The sequence below is a fragment of the Halyomorpha halys genome, unplaced genomic scaffold (assembly GCF_000696795.3).
Source record: "Halyomorpha halys isolate HHAL.00 unplaced genomic scaffold, Hhal_1.1 Scaffold2357.1, whole genome shotgun sequence".
Taxonomy (NCBI): Eukaryota; Metazoa; Arthropoda; class Insecta; order Hemiptera; family Pentatomidae; genus Halyomorpha; species Halyomorpha halys.
The window spans coordinates 42,148-55,183 of NW_027110341.1; the positions used below are offsets into that span (position 1 = coordinate 42,148).

General features: G+C 30.6%; 1 protein-coding gene across 1 annotated transcript in view; it reads right to left on the reverse strand.

Annotated features, from left to right (window-relative positions):
* Positions 1 to 219: 219 nt before the first annotated feature.
* Positions 220 to 13,036, reverse strand: part of LOC106691439 (synaptic vesicle 2-related protein-like) — a 25,928-nt gene continuing 13,111 nt past the window's right edge. The window contains exons 4-11 of the mRNA XM_014437206.2: positions 9,983 to 10,104; positions 7,497 to 7,726; positions 7,126 to 7,268; positions 3,053 to 3,179; positions 2,851 to 2,968; positions 1,876 to 2,032; positions 825 to 952; positions 220 to 714 (exon numbers count right to left, since the gene is read on the reverse strand). Of these exons, the coding sequence (XP_014292692.1) occupies positions 638 to 714; positions 825 to 952; positions 1,876 to 2,032; positions 2,851 to 2,968; positions 3,053 to 3,179; positions 7,126 to 7,268; positions 7,497 to 7,726; positions 9,983 to 10,104 (1,102 nt within the window). The 3' untranslated portion in view covers positions 220 to 637. The remainder of the gene's footprint in view (positions 715 to 824; positions 953 to 1,875; positions 2,033 to 2,850; positions 2,969 to 3,052; positions 3,180 to 7,125; positions 7,269 to 7,496; positions 7,727 to 9,982; positions 10,105 to 13,036) is intronic.

The following is a 13,036-nucleotide window of genomic DNA, read 5'->3' on the forward strand; positions in this document are numbered from 1 at the left end:
AATAATGATTGTGTTAAAATAAGTGTCTAATTTTCTATAAATTTAACTCCATCAATTATAAATACTGGTCATTAAAATTAATACGTCTGCAACAGGTAATTTTAATAAATAAAATCTCAGTATTTGATATTTTAATTACAGAGATTTGAAATGTTTTTTTTTTAAAATATTGTAATTTACCAAAATAGTTTATATACAGTGTGAATTATTGATGTATGATTTTATACATCAATCATCATCATATACAAAATATAATACAATATAAAAGGTCAAATAAATATGTACATGTTTGTAAATTTTAGTATTATATATTGAAAATAAAAAATATTTTTTTATAAATCCTCCTTGCTCATAAATAGATCACTTACATTACTTGTGGTTTTGTAAATCCTAGTTTCGTTGTTCCTCCATCTTTTGTGAGATCTAAGGTTATAAAATTTTATGATTTTATTTTTTTCAATCTTAGTTAGCATTTTTATTGTTTTTGAGAAAGTTTAAAGATGTGGTTCACACTTTGTTTAATATAATAACTTCATATTTACTTTTTCATCCTTACTTTCATATCTCTGAAGCATTTAAAAAACTAATTGTTCTTAAGAATAGTTTGTCAATATAAAAATGTGAGATTACTAGATTTTTAATTTTCTTTCGAAGGTTTCGAAAGATTGTCTTCTATGGGTTTATTTGGAATTATCAGTATTAAACCAGCAATTACTGAAAAAAAATTGTATTAACTATAATTGAGTTTCTTTTGCCTATTATAGAAAATAGATAACTTTTTTTAATAAGAATTTTAAAAACTAATCCTTTTGTTACCTACTTACCTAATCCTAATAATGCCATTCCATCAAATAAGTACTCACAATAAGTATAGATGAGGTTTGCCATTAGGAAGTTCAAAGATAAAGTACCTATCCTTGAAATCAACATTAAGACACTAATGCTGGTTGCTCTGCAAAAGAAATTTAGGTTAGTTTTAATAAATTTTACAAGTGTAGATGCAAAATAAAATAGTATTGTTTTAACACAATTCAGAACTATCAAACATGCGGAATACAAGAATTGGAATGCAAAAATCATACTGCACAAGCACCTGTCAGTTTGATCATAGTTTTGACTCATGTTGGAACAAACCTGATAATTGTTTTATTAATAAATAAAGATTTTTGTATTCAGAACAAGATTAATAAGATTATATCTTTAGAATGCCACAAGAAATTGGTAAAAAAGAAAAAGGACAGAAAAGGCTAAGAAAAATATAACATAATTTTATATCAATTAGTGCATGAAAGTATTATAGGTGTTGTGACCTTCATGTTAAAATATAAAAATACTGATGTGTATGGTATATATGTGTTGTAGTTTATAGGTGTATGTTATGTGTATACATACATATGTTTATTTATTTATGATATATTTACGTTTGTATGAATATAGATATTGGTTATTGTTGCATTGAATATAATATGAGTAGGAATTAAGCTCATAACACAATAAATGTATTATGACTTAATGTTAGGAACTTGGACAAAGTCCTCCCAGTTGGAAACTGTATACATAGTCTGTGAACTCAGTAATAATTTAGTTGTAAGCAGTTTACAATATTTTGATGTTGATAATACAGATGTTATTTATGTAAAGTTACACCGCATGCAAAATAAATGTAAAATAACAAGAATAAATAAGTCAAGAAAAAACAAAGAAATTAGTTGTGTGTGTTGATATCCTTTGAAAAAAAGAATCCTCAAAACTAAAGAAAGAACATAAGAAACAATACTCAATAATTAAAAAAAGTTAACATTTTAAGATCTATAGTCAATTAATAGCTTTAATTATCACTAAATGATAGTTAAAACGAATGAAGTTTTACAATACCTGATTCTTGTTGGAAATATCTGGACTACCTCATTTATGATGCACATAATGCAAATGTCATACAAAGCCATAAAAATTGAGATTATGATTGCAACATAATCTGCACTAATAAGTGGTATTACCAATAAACAAGCTATGCCAGCCAGGATACAGTTAACTAAAATCAAAAGTTAATTTTTTAATATCAATTATTATTTTTATGTTATTTTCTTTTGGTAAAGGTTTTTTATTAAGTATTTTGGCAAGCAGCCTTAAGTAGAATGTTTTTCTTAGCTTTTATTGTTTTTTTTATATATATTCGTTATAGATATGTATTTTTCTCATATTTTTTCTATGTATTTATTGACATTTAAAACTGTATTTACATAAAAATATATGTATTACATAAATGTGATGTTACAATGGCATGATACAGACTTGTAGAGAACATATATATATGTTCTGTTTCTCAATTTTAATTTTAAATAATAATCATTTTTTAAATATATTTGCTTACTAGATTTTCATATATATTATTTTCTTTTTTTCTCTCTATTATGTTCTCAAAATGCTTTAATCTTCATATAATACACTGTATATTTTATTTCAATACTTATATACAATATGTATTCATATTATCTATTATCTTCTTATTTTCTTGTTATTATGTTTTTTCTTTCATTTATTATAGTTGTTATCTTGTTTTCATTCTCAGCCCTCATGAAGGCCTGAAATTTTGACTGAAGCGTTGGAAAAATAAATAAGTTTTACTTATTGGTGTTCTTTTCTGACTGCAGATCCAGCAATATTATCCTGATATATCATCAATGGGCAACAAGTAACACATAATTATAAATATATAAATTTAAATTCAATAAAAGCATTATATAAAGAACAAATTAAAAGTTATGACACTTATTAATACTTTTGTTGCGATTGTTTTTAACAAAATGTTAACTATTACTTAAAAACAACATTAGTAACTGTGTAACTTACATTGCATTGTTTTCATTTTTATGTAATTGATGAAAAATAAGAGAGCAAACTGCCCTATAAGACAACCAGTATTCACCAACATCATTTTTGAATAAACTTCCTCACTTTTCATATTTGCCTGAAGAATCATATTTAATTAACAATGTTTTTATTACATCTCTTACAGTAACATTTCTACTGTTGTGTAAAACTTCAAGCTTACTGTTGTTAAGTTGCTCCTCCACAAGTTACCTTCATGGAGAAGGGGGCAGAATCCTTCTTCTGGATCCAATGTCGATGTACTGACTAATGTAAGAATTTCTGGCATCCACAAACGGAGACTATTATGCCTGGAATCAATCAATCATGATATAATTTACTTATACAGTGTTATTAACTTGGTATATAACTTCGATTTGCAACACTACTCTGCTATAATTAGGAACTATTAAAAATATAAAACAATACATGAATATGCTGATATTAATATTATTATTGTTTAATTGTTTATTTAAAAAAATATACAAAGAAATAGTAACCAACAGTGATATGGCATTAATCCCTCAAATACTAACCAACTGGCTCTTTCCTGTGTAGCTATCATATATAATTGCAAAGAGCTCTCCAATCAAAGCCTTTTAACAAACTAAATAATTTTTCTGAAGAGCAGGTCTAATGCCCAAAATATTTTATTCTAATTTTACTATACTTGGGACAGGTTTCCAAGAAGTGAAAGGTGTCTTCCTTTTCATCAGAATTACAGTATGAGCAGTTATCTATACTGTCAGGTGTTCAGGTTTCACAATTAAATTAAGCAATTCCGCTCTACACCGAAAAATCGATTGCATGGATACCAAATCAAAGTTGTCATATAAATATGGCATTACTGTTTCTTCCGCACATAAGCCTGCTTACAAAGAAAAACTGGATTGGAGAATTTTTCAAGATTACTTTGTTTTTTCCAATTCCTTTACGCTACATCTTACTGCACTCAATCTTCTGTCCAGATTGGCAGACTTAAAGCATGGAGAACCCCACGTCTGCCCTACATAACATACCACCACTCAAGAGATTTAATTATATTTCTAATTTTCTTTTGTAGGGTACATTATGGCTTCCCATCAAATTATACCAGATGGATTTTAAACCAAATTTAACCGGTGTTTGCAATCTGAGAGGCCTCATAAGTTTCTTCTGACCGGGAGACCTTTATTCCTTGTTAATAGTTGTATAAAATAAATTTTGAGACATTTTGGAAGGAATCTGTGGTGATGGCTGATGATTGCTGTCTCATGTGCTGGCTAGTCCAAGAGCCTCGGGATCTATGCGTTTCTTTGTCTACATGAATAACTACCCATTTATTATTGCGTGGGTGCTTATGGTCAGCTGAACAATGTTCCTCTACTTCCAGATAGGCTTGAGTTGCTCTGGGATTACTGCATCATCCTGTAGGAGGAATGAGACATTAGTAGTTGAAACCTTATCGGAGTAAGTTCCCATCACTACTTTACCAAGTACAGTAGGAAGGAGGTAAAGATGACCGTGCCCAAAAGTCTCAGTGGGAGCGCCAATAATTAGGCGAGGAAATAGCTGAATGTAGATAAGCAGATCAATAGGACCAGGGATTCCAAGGGAAGGATCGGCGAGTGTATATTGGGAAAATTCTTTCATCACCTCCGGAGAAACCGGGCGTCGGGGCATGTCGGAAATAATCTGTTCGGCCACTAGAGCGCGGACCTTGAAGTTTGTTTCATTATCAAGAGTGAACAGTCCATCCCTTGATATTGTCTACTGGAATGCCTCCCAAACCAGGAATTCGGCCATTAAAGGGCTGCATTTTACTTTCAATTTGAGCTGCGGCCTCATTAGTAATAAACATGTACTGGCTCCCGGAGTCTAGTAACAGTCGTGCTTGTGCAGAATGTTTAGTCCCGTTCAATATGGCGCATGCTGTGCCCATTAACACTTCAGAAGGAGGGTTAAGAGGTCTAGATGAGTAATGGGTATGATCCAATGGCCGGACTCCGAAGAATTTCGGACAGCTGGAGAAACAAATCAATTCTCATAGACAATTCCGGAACGAATTTTATGACTTGACAAAGTATATAGCGTACCTCAAAGGTCAAAGTCAGTAATTTGAAGCACCGTCCTAAGAGATGATGCCCACTACAGCAGGGACAATGTTCTTTGTCAGGGGAAGTGGACTTGGCGTGCAAAGAAGCACTGTGGGACAGGCGATACTCCGATCTTTACGATGGTTTTCTAGGAGTCATACTCGTACATCTCGGTGCAGACCGGGATAAGTCCGGAGAAACCTAATCTCTTGAACTGTCATAGCTAGCAAGTAGGGAGGCACCGTACAGCTTCCTATCAGTTGGCCTTGTGCGTCATGTCGTAACATGTGATTTACGCTAACTTGATTTCACATTGAAGGGGGCACCAATTTTTCCAATTTCTTCCCAAACTCCACCTCTTAATTCTGGATAGCTGACCTCCACTGTGGAAAGTTATTAGCCTATGTAATCGAACGCTATAGTATTTAACAGCTATTATTATAAACAGACTATCATTATAAAATATATAGTATAAACTATAGATATCTGGCACATTTCGACAGACACTGACCATAGAGGAAGTGACCTTTCCTTAGTATTCTATATCAATGTAAAAAAGCAAGGACTGACACATAGGCAGGTACAAGCAGTCAGCTCACAATGGACTTGCATCAGTCTAACTATTTTATGTTTAACTCTTGTAAGTCAATTCCCACGAGTCCTTAGGTCATGGTACCTTACTCCCAATTTCTTGGAAGCCTGGCCACCCTGTTTCTAGTCACGCCCTTCCCCCCCTCCCAGATATTTATTTCTAATTTCATAGGCTCTCTAGGCTCTGCCTAATTTCCTAAATTATCTGATTGGTCCAAACCCCTTCTCCTATTTTCACTATTCTTCCTACCCTCTCTTCTCAAGTGTACATATATATTTCCTAGCACTAGATAGCTAAGTAAGAAGAGAGACACACTATAATAGTAAGAGTAACATGTAGTTCTTGTAAATATGTTAGAATAAACTCATTTTAGTCTTCACTGATTTTTATGTTATTTAATTGGCGTCCGAACTAAAACGGTTTCAATGAGGGAGAAATTCACTAATCCTAGGTAATCTCGTCTCATTTACACTGTCTTAACCCTAAGAAGATTGAAGAAATTTGGCTGGAAGAACCCACACAGTACGAGGTATTTTGACTGTCGAATATTGGCTCATTCATCCGAGGTATTCAAAAAACTGAAATCTTCTTTTGATCCACTGCAACCAGGTATCAAAAAGAAGACATCAAACAACTTCAATAAGACTAATTTAGATTTTATTCTATTTATAAGATTTGTATTTTGTTTGTTCTGTACCATGGCTACTCGTCAGGGCGGCTATATGATACTAAGTCGACGGGGCGACTGTACCATGGTTACTCGACAGGGCAGCTATATGATACGAAGTCGACGGAGCGACTGTACCATGGTTACTCGACAGGGCGACTATACTTAGGCTACTGACCTTTGGCCACAACTTGTAATGTTGTGGTTAATAATCCTACTGACTGGTATTTCACCATATAAACACTACCACAAGTATAATTCCCTTTCTTTCAAACCAAAACATACTTCTAATGTAATTAAATCTATTAACAGTATTTTTTAAAAATATTCACATTTTAATTAATATACATATATTATGAACAGGATTAGATGGCATGAACAGGTGTATTTGTAATTAAATACAGAACTAAGAAGCTAAGGCAGAAGAACATGATAGATAAAACTTTGGGAGAAATTAAAAAAGATAATTTTGATTGGTAGAATATTTTAAAGACTCCTTTTTAAAATTACTGCATTGTTCTTTGTTTTTTCTAAAACTTAAAACTGAGGTATTTTTAAGAAGTTGAAAAATTAAATTTCAGACTTCATTATAGAAGTTCAAAATCAATTGTAATAATTAGGTTTCTAATTGCTCTTCAATCATTGTAAAAAATTTAGGTTTTTAGAGTAGTTAAATTTTGTATGTTTGCATACATGTAGAGAATATTAAGTGAATTTAATTTTATTCAAACAATGTTAGGTAAGATTTTAATGTGTTAATATTATAAATTAAACAATAAAGTTTATTATTGCAGGATTTAGGTATTTGATGTATATTTTGAATTTCTACTGCATGATTTTGCACATTATTGGTTTTTTACTGCACAAAATTCTAGTGTCTCATTATAACAAATGGCAATATATTTGTGATAGATATTACTTACGACCCAACAGCTCCTAGGTAAATCACAAATATTATTAATGCTTTCTGCACAAAAGGAGGTTTAAAGATGTCCATTCCTTCTAAGAACTTTGAAAAATTAGATTTATCCTCAGTCTTTCTACCCATATGATTCAGCCTCTTTACCTGAAACCATATAATAAAACATATATGTAGGTAATTAAATATGTAAGTAAAATAACAGGATTAAAGAAATAAAATATAAAGTTACATAATGTAAAAGGAATAAAGAAATACAAATGCTTTAATTCAATAATAATGATTTAAAATTAAAGTTATTGTAAAAAGAGAAAGAAAATATATCTAACTAAATTTAGAAGAAAAATTCCGAATGATGAGACTCAGGATCCTTACCGGGTAAGTAGCAGATTGATTACCAGTGTTGATAGTATATATAGTCTGACATGCTTTGAGTGCACCTTCATGGTTCCCTTTATCAGCCAAAAATTTTGGAGATTCCACAAAAAAGATGCAACCAATACCACTGATTAGGGAAGGTAAAGAGCAAGCCATCTGGAAGAGCTGCCAAGATTTGAATGGTATCTCCTTTGGAATTTGAAGTGGAATTATCAACATTGCTAAACCTGTTTGAAATAAATTATAAAGTCTATTTTTATTTCTAACTTTCAAAAATAAGGTTAAATAAAAAGAAAAAAAAAAGAGTTTTAAAAATAACCTTATGAGAAGAAGATGGTCAGGGGTGCGGTCAGCAAAGATACAGGAATAAAAAATATTTATTTGTGGCGATTTAATGACCTGAGTTTCAGGTCTTCATTAGCGTGACTTAGGCATAAATATCATCTAAAGTCCACTGAAGACAACATAGTACAAGAGTCGGGAAGAAAAAAATGCAGTAATCTCACCCCGAATTTTGATTACTTTATTGAAAAATATCTATAATTACTAGAAAAAACTGATGGATCTGCTGAGTATAGCTAGGTGGAATAAAAAATGGTGTTTTTTTCTAAACCTTCAAAAAACATTAATTTTTCTTTCGGAGCTCAATATCTTAAAAAATACCACTAACACTAGAAAATCTTATTGAGCATTATTTAAAGAAGACTAAATTTGCTGAAATATTAGCATATTATATTTCAGGAACTATGTGACTTACAGATGTCTATTAGCACTCAAATTAAAGCTAGTTTAATGGACTAGAAATGAGTTTAAGACCTTCACCATTGTCGGAATAGTGTTTTCATGATATTTGATAAAATAAATTGATTTATATTTGTTCGGACAATAAGTTTGAATTATGAAAATCTTTATTTCAAAAACCATTGGACTTACAGATGTCTGTCTGCACTCAAATTAAAGCTAGTTAAATTTACTATAAAATAGTTAATAATGTTTATGTTTGTAGAAGTAGTAGTTTTTATGATATTTTAAAATATAAACTCACAAAATATTAATTTATGGTTGTTCGTATAAAATGTTGGATATTTGAAGAAATATATCTCTAGACCCATAAAACGTAAATATGTCTGCCAACACTCAAAATAAAGGAAATTTAACTTACTATAAAGTAGTTCATGACACTTATCTTTGTAGGGGTAGTAGTTTTTATGATATTCACATATGAATATAAATTTGGAACAATTATAAACCAATTAATTTTAGCTTTTTGAAAAGCTATATCTCGAGAACTATTAAAAGTAAATAGCTCTATTAGGGATTCAATTTTAACTTGGAGTCCACGGTAAGACTATATTAGTGCTTTGGAGAGACAGATCGTGGAGGAGGGATTTGTATTCCAAAATAGCATTTGACAGGCTTTGATGCGTATTAGTAACAGTAAGTATAGCTAGCTGCTCGAGAGTCAGTATAATGAAGATCATTCCGATCTAGCCTTCCAGATAATGTTCTTAAGGCGATGAGGATAGCTACTATTTCACTGTGGAAGTTTTGAACCTTCCTTATCTACTGTCCAATGACTGCATTCTTGGGTAAAGCCAAAGTATGATTATAGAATTTTTCATGAAAACTACTACTCCTAGGAAAATAAAGGTCATAAACTACTTTATAGCTTATTAAACTAGCTTTAATTTGAGTGCTAATAGACATCTGTACATCAAATGGTTTTTGAGATATAGATTTTTCAAAATAAATTCACTAACTACCGATCTTTCAGTACGTTTCATGCAACATTTTTATAAAATGTTGCTTTTTAAAAACTTATATCTCGAGAACTATTGAACATAAATAGTTCTATTAGGGTTTAGATTTTAGCAAATTTACTCTACTTTAAATGATGCACTCTTAGATATTTTTTTGTTGTTGAAAGTTGTAAAGACATAGAGCTCCGAATAAAAAATTAATTATTTTTAACGTTTTTGAAAATGCTGCCATTTTTGATTCCCCCTAACTACTTGGCAGACTCATCAATTTTGACTAGTAATTATACATAGTATTCATTAAAGTAATCAAAAATTAAAAGTAATAAATAACTGCCTTTTTTCTCCTCTTGGGCTCTTGTACTAACATCTCTTTAGGTAATAACATAACTTCCTAAGTTACTCTGAAATTCAGGTCTAAACATCCTCACAAATAAGTAAGTTTTGTTTATTCGTGTATCTTTGTTGACGGCACTCCTGACTATCTCCTTAACACCTCATTATAAATAATTATATTTTGATGAATTGTTTTTGGTTAGTGAGATTCATTTAAAAAAAAAAATCAAGTGGGCCTACTCTTGCCAGAATTATGGATTAATTTTAATACAATTTCATAGTACAGAAAGACCTCAATACAATTTCACAGTACAAAAGAACCTCATTACAATTTCACAGTACAAAAGGACCTCAATACAATTTTGCTGTATCTAATCTAGTAATACAAACCTGCTTGTAATATTTGTCCCATTGCAGAGTAGAAACCCGTTGACAAAACTGCTAGGTCTCTCCCCTTCTTGGGATATACTTCCGAGATGTAGGCGGTGAATATTGGACTTGGGCCACAAATCCTGTAAGATTATTTGTGCTTGTTTTAATATTTCATCTAAAAGGTTTACATCAAAAATATTTATACATATTTAGGTATAGAATCATGTTCAGATATAAATTCTCAGTTAATTCAATCCAGAAATTATTTTATTGTATTATTATTTTTTTTATTTTTTTTTGGGGGGGGATACCTAGGATGTTAGAGGTAGTCCAGTTTTTATGAGGTAGATGTTATGTTTAAAAGAAATTTTATTATTGAAGCAATCAGGAATGACAGTCATAAAGTTTGGATGAGAATTATTTTATAAGATTACCTGAATCTGTTTTTGTTTTTTTTAAATATAAATTTATTACTTTTATCTGTTACTTTTTGTTTTTGTTTTTAAAAGCCCCTATTTTTAAATATTTATAACTTCTTATAATTGTCACTTATATATTTATTACCTTTATTTATTTATTATTCATATATGTTGAGTTTTTTTTTAGATTTTAATGGAATATAATTATGCATGAATATATAGGATTTTTATGTATATATATTTTTTTCTACATATAGAATTTTTACTACTTGTAATAGTGTGACTGAATTAGATGTAGATATATAGACAAATAAAAGAAGAAAACAAAATTAATAGAATTATAAAAAAAAAAATGAATATAAATATATAAAAAGAAAAAGATTAAAAATAAGAAAAAAAACAAAACATGTGTTACTATTATGGATTTAAAGATTTACCAACTATGTCTGTGTAATATAATAGTAATAAGCAATTGACCAAGTGGTCTTAGTATGTTGCGTATATAGCGACCCAATGCAGTTGGGCGCCATATCTTTTTTAATAAAGTGCTTCTTCCTTATTTTGTATAGTGTCAGTATTTCTTTTGGAAATTTAATAAATTAGATCAATTTCTAACCTTCATAATGCCGCAGGGGTCCCTAATGACCCCACAAGCTCTTTTTCTAGTGAAAACTCCCGAAAATAATCCCCCAGCTTTCGAGTCACTCAACAAATTTTTTCACAAAACTATCTTGAACTAAATTAGTAAGTTTCCATTAAATTTACAATGGCACTGCATTTCACAATTCTTTTTTCCGAATAAAAACATGATTGAAGTCCTTCCGTACTCCCATGGTATTCGCCGTACATGGGTTTCCACGGGGACATTTAAAATTAGTGTGACTATTTATGTTGAGTAAACATTCCCTAAAATTCCTAGATGCAATGTCGATATTTTGTTTTTGATATTCAATATCGATATTTTGTAACCGATAATATCGGAATATCGATATTTTCCTCCTATTTATCGGTTTCCCCCCAAAAACAATTTCTTTCCAAATTTTTAAAAAAGTACAACTTATAACATTGAGTAAAAAAACAATAACTAATTTTCTCTCAAAAAAAAATTACACACCTTAGAACTTGATACATGTAAATTAGTTTTGACAAAATCAGCAGGTACCAATTACATCGAGAAATATCCAGCCAATAAATATCGAATTCAAATATGGATACACTAGCTATATAAAGATTATGATATTTTAAGTCAATTTGAATATCGATATCGAAATAAAATTAAATATTTTATTTTTAAAAATTTCAAAAATACCAAAGTTTTACATTAGTAAAATATCGATATTTTCTTTTATTATCACTGCCAAAGCTTGATATCGATTAGAGAAATATTAGAATGTTTTGACTTTAAGAATATAGATTTTTGAATTGGACATTATTTGTTAATCTCCATAATGTGAATGGAGGACATTGCAAATTATTAAAATTTTAATTTTTTTTTTTTTTTTTTTTTTACCATTTGTTCAATTATAATATCTAATTATGTTCTATTGTTATCTAATTAGTTGACCTTATGAAGTAGTTTTTCCTTCTATTTCGTACCTTTACTGACCACCACCCGGACTATCTTAAAAAAAAATAGTCATATTTTGCTGCTGTTTCTTCTCAATATCGACAGTTGATATCGATATAACAATGATATCCAATTCAAATATCGAAATCCTCAACATCAAAATAATCAGATATTTCTGTTAGATTACGATTTCGAACTTTGGTGACGGTGTTCATGATGAACATCGGAATTATTGGTTATATTTCTTTGAAATATCGTATTTTTCTATGCCTGCTATATCGATTCTTTTGGATCCAATTTAATTACCTGGATACTTTTCGATGCTATTGGTACTTATTGAATTATTTTAAGCTGTCAAAAATAATTTATATTAAGTTCTGGGATGATTAATTATTTTTAGAAAGCACGAATTTGCAACTTTCCACTCCCAATGGACGCGCGGCCTTAAGCAAAAGAAACGAGTTCTGTGAATTTTCTCATTTGTGATATGATCTTCGAATCAACAATCATCACTACTTCTCCTATTTTCGAATGAAAAAGGTCAAATTTCTTCTAAATTAACTTTTACAGTCCATTTGTAACTCGTTTCTCGGACTTGTTTGCAAATAAATCCCAGCAAACAATGAGGACCTAGTGGACGCGGCCAACGTATTCGAATCGTTCACAGTTGTTAATAGTGAAAATTAACTGTGATTAAAAGTTTTAAAGTTTAATTTAATATGAAGAATTGACAAAATAGGGTAATTGTGGACTGAAATAACTGACCTGGGCAGAATAGCCTGCATAAGGGTTTTTAAAGGGAAAATTAGGAAATCTACGATAAATGTATCCCTTTCCTCAAGGAGAAGTTCCGTAAGGGCTTCGGAGAACTAGACTTCAACGTGAGAGGCCTCTGGTTCGGAGCCCGTGGAACGATAAGAGCTTCATGGAGGAGCTCGGGGTCGATGTCCAGGACGTGGCTAGGTTGACAGAAAATATAATACTTGACTCCCTGGGAATCATACACCATCACATGCATGGAAATTAATGAGTATGGGAGTTTATCCAGAAGTGGGATTGCATGGATCGCATATCTTATTTGTTGTT